The sequence below is a fragment of the Gymnoscopelus braueri genome (genome assembly GCF_963280865.1).
Source record: "Gymnoscopelus braueri genome assembly, chromosome: 3".
In the NCBI taxonomy this organism is placed as follows: domain Eukaryota; kingdom Metazoa; phylum Chordata; class Actinopteri; order Myctophiformes; family Myctophidae; genus Gymnoscopelus; species Gymnoscopelus braueri.
The window spans coordinates 41326427-41336086 of NC_137612.1; the positions used below are offsets into that span (position 1 = coordinate 41326427).

The 9660-nt window shown below is 40.2% G+C and overlaps 1 protein-coding gene across 1 annotated transcript; it reads left to right on the plus strand.

The window, feature by feature from the left end:
* Window positions 1-368: 368 nt before the first annotated feature.
* On the plus strand, window positions 369-9660 carry zmat1 (zinc finger matrin-type 1). Its single transcript, XM_080423915.1, has 7 exons — window positions 369-497; window positions 3971-4092; window positions 4739-4828; window positions 4942-5081; window positions 5502-5779; window positions 6182-6272; window positions 6688-9660. The coding sequence occupies exons 1-7, from the start codon at window positions 374-376 to the stop codon at window positions 7703-7705; spliced, it is 1863 nt and encodes a 620-aa protein (XP_080280041.1). The 5' UTR covers window positions 369-373; the 3' UTR covers window positions 7706-9660.

A 9660-nucleotide genomic window follows, 5' to 3' on the forward strand; every position in this document is an offset into this window, starting at 1 on the left:
TACTTGCTAGATTAGTAGATTTTGAATATTATTACAAAACATACATTAATCACCTCGATCAGGCATATATTTTGGGCATTTGAAAATAGACGATCTACAAGCTGACAATGCAATTGAGCTTGTAGATCTGCTATTTTCATAATATTCGTATTTTGAAAACTTTAAACGGAACTTTCTACATAAGCAGTACTTTTACATTTTGTACTTTAAGTATATGAATACCTTTGTGTTTTAACGCAGGCCTACACATTTAGAATTCCGGACTTTTACTTGTAACAGAGTATTTCTACATTGCAGTACTTGATACTTTTACTCAAGTAAAGAAATGCGAGTACTTTTTTCCACCACAGTTCATAATATGAGCTAGGGAAAGATGGACGCCAGTGTCTGCGCTCCGCAGGCTGATAATAACAGTATTACTACTGCCCCTAACGCGGCCTCGTTACGAGACGCCTGCAAAGTAATAAACACTAACATAGATAGTGCCCAGAATGAAGGTGAGTTTATTTAGAATGCGAGAAAGAGACCAAAAAAACCCGAGCCGTCTACTCCTAGCGATGCTAACGTTAGCTTTCTAGCTAATTGGCTAGCAGTGCTAGCTCCTTAGCTAAACACGCTAACGTTAGCTAGCTAGCCGTCTTGTGTCTGTTGGGGTTTCGTGAACTGAAAACCCTTTTTATTTCTCCCACTTCAACCAAGCCTACCTCTTAAATTATTAGCATTTGTCATTTTGAATTGTTATAAATACATTTGTTCTTTCAGTTTGAAAGCCGGCTTTCTAGGCTGCAAGGCTAACACTGTAAAATCCTGAGCTTTAATTTACAATTTCGAGGATGCTTTCGGGCCCATGTTTGCACTCTTAAGGGTTAAATGAACACTCAGGATTTTACTCTGTAGTCTCAAACTCAGACCCAATGTCAGGCTGTCTGGCAGGCAGCTTAGCTGGTCCTAGCCTTGGATCAAGACTATCATGCAGACTCGATACAATACATCTATGATAGTCTTGATCCAAGGCTAAGTTGGTCCCTGTTCTCAGAATAGCTAGACTTTAGATTAGTTTTTCCAACATGCAAAGTAAGTACATCAAGGTGTGTTTTAAATGTATCATCTGGATTTCTGAATGAATCAAACACTTAGGCTGATGAAGACATTTTTCATCAGAAACTTAATTGATTCATATTAGAAAAAGTCACTGTGGGTCTGCTTTTTTAAGTGATTATTACTGACTGCATCCATTTTTACCATCTTTGTAATTCAGAATGGCCTCAAACAACCCCAAAGTCAGTGATAGAGCAGCCTTCATTATGTGCACTTTTAACACAGCACCACAAGATTAGAACGCAAAAAGGGTGCAAAAGTAGTTTAAGCTGCTGTGGTCATATTTATGGTATTTGCTTCATCCTAAAATGTAGCTTATTTTTTCAGAACGCAGTCAGGGATTTACCAGCTAGTTGAAGTACAGATAAGTAATGTTTTACAGAGCATAATGCACTGGATCAGTTTTACTTTACAACCAGTTGAGTGCATTGAGATGCATCCCTCCCAACATAGTCAAAGTCAAGTGCTTCTTTGCTGCGCTACCATATCAAAACAACAGGTTAGCCATTCACACAAATCACAAGATAACTTCAATTATTTTTCTCTCGTAAACTACTGTGTGTGGTAAGTATAGTATTTACTTACAGGAAGATTATGTGAGGATTTATTTGTGTGTGTCTGACCATATTGCAGATGTTGGTTAAAACTGAGCCTTTACTTACAAGGTACATGGCCAGGACAGTAGAAGCCTAATATTTAATGCTGTATAATGTTAAATTTCAAGTAGTTTTCCATCAATTAGTAGTTTTCCCCCCTGTATCGTAAAATAGCAAGATTAGAAAGTCCCTATCTCCTATTTTTAACTATGAACCAACTATTATTGATATGATTGCGTAGTTTATCCAATCGTGACAGCTAGGTGCCTCAATTTAAAACATTGTACAATTGTTAGACTGACATTGATTCATTAGATTGCTTAGCCTTGTGCCTATCCTCAGGGGGGTAACAGTTCTGTTAACTTGATCACCCCCATTTAGCTTTCTGAAGACTGGTCTAAAATGACAGTGCCTCCATAGTCTACAGCAGTGGTTCTCAAACGTTTTCCATGTCAAGGATCGGCAAAATAATAACTTCATCATGATCACAAGATTTATGTTGTTAAAATGTTTCCAAAATATTCCCAACTTTTCAGATTTTGTCAAGAGGTTTTGAAGGCCGATGTATGTAGGATTAAAGTGGTTAAACTCATTTGATGCTATATTAAAGGTAGGGTAAGTGATTTTCTTTGGTTATAATAAGTGTTGAATAGCGCTATATTCTAATAGTACTCATTGCTATAGAGCGTTTATTCAGTAATGGGAGTCTCCATGTCTCTCCAGCTCTATTAAACTGAAAATTGATTTTCAGGTCGGGATACCAATTGTATCCAATCAGGATAGAGAACTCAGTTAGGATACAGATTAAATAAGTGAAAGTGGAAGAAATGACAGAAAAAATACAAAATTGGAGCTGGAACACTATAAAAGTTGATAAATGGGTATTCTCTCCCGATTGGCTGAAATTTTGTCACCTACCTGAACATTTATTTTCTCTTTATTAAAGGGATGGGGAGACCCTGTTACTGAACAAACATTATAGCAATGAATACTATCAGAATATAGTGCTTTAACCTTTTAACAAAAAACCTTTAGTTGTAACCAAAAAATATCACTTTGTGCTGGGGATCGCCTGGAACCCCCCTCAAGGACCCCTGGGGGTCCCTGGACTCTACTTTGAGAACCACTGGTCTACAGTACCGTTAGAGTTATCAGTATGAGGAAAAAAGCCAAAAGACTTGCGATATTCATTAAGAAAAATGATTGTTGATGTAGAATCTTTTTTTAATATTCTTTACAGGAATGAGTTTACATCAGCGGACAGTTCCCAAACTTTTTAGCTGGAGACCCAAAAGAGAAATTTGAGAAACAAACTAGTGACAATAGCCGATCTACAAGCTCGGCTATTTTCACTACTTATTAAGTGTTTTTTTCCCCCTCTAATTAATGGATTTTGTTTGTATTTTTTATATACATATATCATCTTTTTAATGGAATTCATTAGAAAAACGTTTGAATTAGTGCTTGAACTTATGAAAAATTGGGATTTTTTGGGGGGAAATATTTTGAAAATCCTTTGAAATAATAAACAAAATGGAGGAAACGAACAATGAAGGGGTATTTACTCGCGAGTCGTCGCAACCCATAAAAATTGGTCCCCGACCCACTTTTTGGGAAACAGTGGTTTACATGATCTAATAAATAATTAATTGTATTTTAAATGACAGCATAATGAAGGCTTAGGGGCGCACTTTACAAAATAATTGTTGGCTTAGCCTAATTCAATGCAGGATGAGAAGACTGGATTAGACGGAAAATGTAACATGTCCCTTTTAATTGAGGAATTTAACAGTCCTATATTAAGATGTAAAAGGTTTTCAAGTAAAGTTTTGTGTTACAGGTACAGGAGTCTAGATAAGGGTACACAGATACTTGGAAAACAATCATTGTGTGGCCAATGTTTCAAAACTATACATTTTGTGATATTCATTTGAACAAATTCCCCAAACACACACGCAAACACAAACACTGCTAAAATACATGTATAGACAATTAAAGCTATTTATATATTATTGATGAGAATTTTGGAAAAGTGGTCTAATGAATTCCTAATATGTTAAGTTAGTAGTTGTTATGCACTTTGTTCCATATGACCATGACCATGAACTGTTACACGGTAGAAACCTCTTAATTTACCCATTCTGTAACTCCCAAGCGTGCGAATGGAACCAAATGGATCCCTACAGGTCCATTTGGTTCCATTTGTACATCCGCATTTAATGAACACTCAGGATCTTACTGTGTATTCACTGTGACACTGTTTTGTATGTTGACAGTTTCTAGTGCCACCACAGGAGACAGTGAGCAGGAGCTCCTGAAGGGTCTCCTCACCGATGATTACTGCCATGTGTGCGAGGCCATTCTGCTGTTTGAATCTCAGAGGCAGGCCCACTATGAGGTGGGACACTATGAGCTAGCCCAGTCCTATTTCAAACAAACGGCTATTTTCACTATTTTTGCATGCCACCATTGTACTGAATTATACAGGGCTTAAAGGGATTGTGCACCCCTATGAATTACACACCCCATGAAGCCTTGAATTCATGCAGATTTCCTTTGTTTTTGTCGCATTCCTAAGCCAATAATTTGATGACCGGCGGAAAAATGCTAATGTCTCCGGTAGTAGAGACTCAAAGTTGACACTTTGAGTCTCCTGGTGGAGCCAACGCCAGTCATCAAATTATTGGCTTAGGAATGCGACAAAAACTAAAATTCTGAATTCAAGTCTCCATGGGGTGTGTAATCGATTGGAAAAAAAACATTTTGGGGGTGAACTGTCCCTTTAAGTGGCTAATCGTTCTAGTCATATTATCCATTTGTTGATATATGACCTTTTTTTAAATTATCACATAATCCTGTTTCTCGATTAATCAATTAAACCTACGATTAAGTTGGCTATTGGTTCTAAATTTCTGTTTCAATGTATGCATGTATAATTTCTCAGCCCTACTATGAGCATTGTCAGAAATCCGATGTTGCAGATGTTTTGTTCCTTAGACGATAGAACCTGTAACATACTGTAACCATTCTTGTCTCCTGTGTAGGGTAAAAAACATGCCCAGAAAGTCAGGCTGTACCTGCAGACCAAGAGAGCTGAGAGGATGAATAAAGACTCTGTTGGCGTGATGATGATGGTTGGTATTGCATCATCGCTCTGTTGCATTTGATTTCTCAACCACGTGTGTTGTCTTTATGTAGAGGAGCTTGTCCCTCGTTAAACCAATTCTATGCCTTTTGTTTTGAACAGAGGACACTGGCTACAGACAAGGATCGTTTCTGTGAGTTATGCAACATGGTGTTCAGTTCCCACGTGGTGGCTCGCTCACACTACGATGGCAAGGTCCACGCCAAAAACCTGCGCAAACAAGGTCTCCAACCCCCAGGCAAGTGCAGGTTGAATTAATTTCTACTTGAATTGACATCATACTAGGTCAATGCCTTTTGGGAACGCATGCCTCTTGGGTTATGCAAACACATTGTACCCATTGTCAGAGCACTTAGTGCAGTGCCCATTAACAGTGTTGGAATTTCAGTATTGGACAACCGGTGGTCAAACCAAATTCCGACTCGGCACAACACACCCTCGGTTCCACGGCGCTAATACACGCCAAGTCGATCGGTTATACGTTATGCATGAGATAAACACGCACACACATATTCCATGTATTATAGATATATTCAAATTTGACTTTGTTGCGTTTCCGTAGTTCACAGTGGCGATGAATGGTGCTATCGCCATTTATTGATGTGGCATGCACATTTTTACATGGCATTAATGACCCCCACCCCCATTGCATTTATAGACAGCCCATTTCCAAAGAACCTGGAGATGACAGCTCCATCAGCTCTGACCCAGGTTGCGGACCAGAAATTTGCCAGAGATGCAGCAGAGCCCCAGGACCCTGTAGCTACCACCACGTCCACCTCAGAAGTGGATCTCAAGGACCCCGGCAAGTACTGTGCCATGTGTGCTGCCTCGTTCAACAACCCCCAGATGGCCATGCAGCACTACAACGGACGCAAACACCAAAGGAATAAAGCCAGGCAGGATCTGCTCAAAGAGCTGGGAGAAGACGCTGAGCAAGGTGGACCAAACTTATATAATTTAGTTTTAAGTCAATGGTTCTCAAAGTGGGGGATCCCCATGGGTCCTTGAGGGGGTTCCAGGGGGTCATTAGCCAAATTGGTTAATATAGCATCAAAACAACTTTTAACAACTTTAACCCTATATATACATTGGCTTTTTGAAAATGGCCGACATACAAGCACAACTCTTGTAGAAAAAACTTCCCTGGAACAAAATATTTTCAGATGGGGTGTCCGCTGCTAAAAACATATTAATTTGGCGGTCCTTGACATGAAAATGTTTGAGAACCACTGGTTTAAGTAATGAAGTCAAAGTAATGTATATAGGTGAATGAAAGTGCTTGAGGATTTTGTTTTATGTTTTCTCAAACCCTCTGTTTTTCCCGCTGTCTCGTGTGTAGCCAACTCCCTGATGTGTCAGATATGCAGCGTTCAATTCTGCTCGGTGGAAATGTTCCAGGCCCACATGCAGGGAAACAAACATCAGACCAAGTAAGCTCAAGGAAATGGACCTTCAGGACCACTCATTGATATGGTGCAATTAGCGGAGAAATTCTCAATAACTGAAATGCCAGTCCTTTGTTACTTACTGTACTCAGTCAATAGCAACAACAGAATAAGCTGTTTGTCATTGCAGAGAATATGTTTCATGGCCGAAACCCATATACTTTGCTCTGCTGCTCATCCCACAATTGGATGTTCCTTACAAATGGGGCACCATTTAAGAGGGAAATAAATATGCTTTCTAATGGTATAGAAAAGGTATTGCCGAGAAGCATTGTTACCACAGAGAAATGATGTACCAAGTAACAATTTACAGCCTTTTTGCTTTATGTTTATGACACGCCCAAACTAGTGGCGCCAGGTTGAAAGTGGTTCATTCCTGTTAATGCTTTACCTCCACCAGGGAGAAGAAGGTCAGCGATCTGCACAAGTCCCAACCCAAAGTCTACAACTCCTATGATGACGAGCTGGCCAATTACATCCGGGTCCAAAAGGCCCGCGGACTCATACCGAAGACCAACGTCCCTCTAGGTGACAGACATAAGGAGGGAGAGGAGGGGGGTGAAGAAGACGAAGGTGGTTTTCTGCAACCCACCAATCTGAGGCCAATTCTCCCTCCGGGCATCCTCCCTCCTCTTCCTCTTCTCCACCCAGGCACCAACTACCCAGGAGGAGCTACCTGGTGCCCTCAGTATCCAGGCCCCCTCACTAAATATAGTTACCGGGGAGAGTCCTTCCCTCCTGATGCCCAGGTCACAGGTCACTGGTCACCGGGCCTCACCAGGCCGAGGCGGAGGCGCAGAGAACGCTCAAGCTCTTCATCTTCCTACACGAGCTCCTCCTCATCTTCCTCATCTTCCTCCTCCTACAGCAGCAGCAGCACGAGCGACAGCGAAGACAGACGTCACCAAAAGAGGAAGAGGAGGATGATGATGATGAGGAAGAGGAGGGGGGCGCGAGAGGAAGGTTCAGCCGAGGAGGAGAGGAGGAGGAGACAACGATGGAAGAGGGTAAGAGGCGACGGCGACTCGGAGGAGAGGAGAGGCCGGGGGGAGGAGGCACAGTCTGAAGGAGAAGAGAGGAGGAGGAGGAAGAGAGAAAGACAGAAAGACGGAAGAGAGAAGGACAGAAATCCCAGCAAGAGGAGAAGGCCAGAGGAGGAGCGATTGCGGGGGGTGGAGGGTGAGGGTGAGGAAGAGCGAGTGGATAAGGCGGCAGAAGTGGAGATTGCAGACGAGGTGGCAGAGGAAAAAGACGGGAGCGGGCTTTTGGCATCTACAGCTGAGAGCGCCGTTGATCACAGCGAGAGAGAGCAGGCCAAGACCTTCAAACCCAAACATAAGAAAGAGAAGAGGAAGGGGAAAGTGGACACCAGGACAGAAGAGGAGAAGCTATGGGACGAATCCATCCTTGGCCTTTGAACTCCAGTTGCACACCTGGTTTAAAGGGATATTTCACTTTAAAACATGTTTAGGGTCATGATAATGTCTACTCAGGCTTTTGTTAGCACCCCAGACTGGTTTGGGAAAATAAATAAAATAAAAAAGCAATTGGAAAAAGTACGACCCCCTCACGCATTAGAAGGAAAATATCAGTTACCAGAATCAAAGACAGGTGTTTCTGAAGAATCTATCATAGTTCAAATTGAATTTCAAGTGAGAATCAGTTTGTATAGGAAGGAGGCGTGTCTGATCAAATTTATATCAAATACTGAATCAAGCAACTTAAAAACTGTCTGGGGTGCTAATAAAAGCCTGAGTAGATGTTAAAATGACCCCAAACATGTTTGAAAGTGAAATATCCATTTAAAAGGATCCCTGGCTAATAAGCAATATGTCTTAATACATTATAATTGCCCTCTATAACTAAAATTAAAAACACTTTAAATATTGTATTTATTTTATAAATAGTTCATCTTTTACTCAAGCGGGACAAAGTTGATGATGTCATTTGTCCATATGTGGTCCAGCCCTATGGAATGTACAGAATGCATGTGCTAATAAAACATTATTTAAAATATTGTTTTGATGTTCATATTAGGAAGTATTAAGTCGTTTTTTTTATTAAGACATGCTAATAACATTGCTTAGGGCTGGACCACACATGGACAAATGACATCAACTTGCGACGGGCGTTGTCCCCCTTGAGTAAAAGATTAACTATTTATAAAATAATAAATATATTTCAGGTGTTTTTAATTTTAGTTATAGAGGGCAATTATAATATATTAAGGCATATTTGGTTTATTAGCCAGGGATCCATTAAAGTGTTGTTTAGGCGTAAACACAAAGTTAACGCAACGCATGACATTTCAGAAGGAAAAAAAACAGTAACATTTAAAGCTATACTAAGTTAATAAGAACACTAGTAAATAAGAACTATATACACCGATAACATAGGAAAGACATAATTCTCAGCAGGCATGCTAGCTGGCTAGCCATGTTTTGTTCTTTTTTGTTATGATTGAACTGAGTTTCAGCTCGTGTTGGGGCTGGAGGGTCTTACATACCTAAAACAATGTACTGCGTCTTTCCACATGAGTATACACGCTGTAAATGGCTGGTATAATATCCAACACCCAATATGAACTTATTTTTTAGATTTTCTCAAAGCAGTCTTTCCACTTGTCTCAGAGTAAAGCCATTTTCAGTTGTGCCACTGTCTTCCTGTGATTTCATGGCTTGTGATCCCTTTAACAGCCTGTGGGTGGTGCTGTTGAACTTGAAACTGAGTGTGTCTTCTAAAAGTAGTTCAAGATCTTTCAAAACATTTTCAAAAATAGCAGATGTACAAGCTCGCTTGTAGATCTGCTATTTTTGAATAGCTAACGCTAAAATCTAAAATGACAGGGATGCTTTCCTGGTTTTAATGGGAGGATTTGTCTGTATTTTTGTGCACTTAAACAGCTCAAATAAATATGATTTATAGATGAGGCTCTTGGGCACTATTGGGGTGTAGTGTAATGTTAATAGTTCATGCAAGTGTTGGAAAAACCTGTTCTATACAGGTAATGTTTTGCCTTAATGCATACTTTTATATGAGACCACGAGAGTGCTGAGAGATGCCATACACGGTTTTATTCACATGCAATGTGTTTTTGGGGTTAGCCAGGTGCAAGTGTTGAAATGAGGACACAACACACACTCAAAATGACATTTTCAGATGCATGTAATGCATAGCAATAAGGTGAATGGCGATAGCTGGAACAATGCTTTTTTAAATTATATATATATACGATTTTGGGTCATTTTGGAAAAAAATACGTATACAGTAAATGGTCTTCCGTAGTTTAGACTCTAAACTACGGACATTATGATTCATATGTGGTGTACAGTCTTCCACTGAGATCCTTCATACCAGACTTGTTCATAATCAG

What these genes read in the sequence shown, in the direction of transcription:
- zmat1 (XM_080423915.1), top strand. Translation starts at nt 374, where the DNA reads ATGGACGCCAGTGTCTGCGCTCCGCAGGCTGATAATAACAGTATTACT. An exon ending in CTGTTGGCGTGATGATGATG is followed by an intron (nt 4,829 to 4,941) that starts GTTGGTATTGCA and finishes TGTTTTGAACAG; the next exon opens with AGGACACTGGCTACAGACAA. An exon ending in GGAAACAAACATCAGACCAA is followed by an intron (nt 6,273 to 6,687) that starts GTAAGCTCAAGG and finishes TACCTCCACCAG; the next exon opens with GGAGAAGAAGGTCAGCGATC.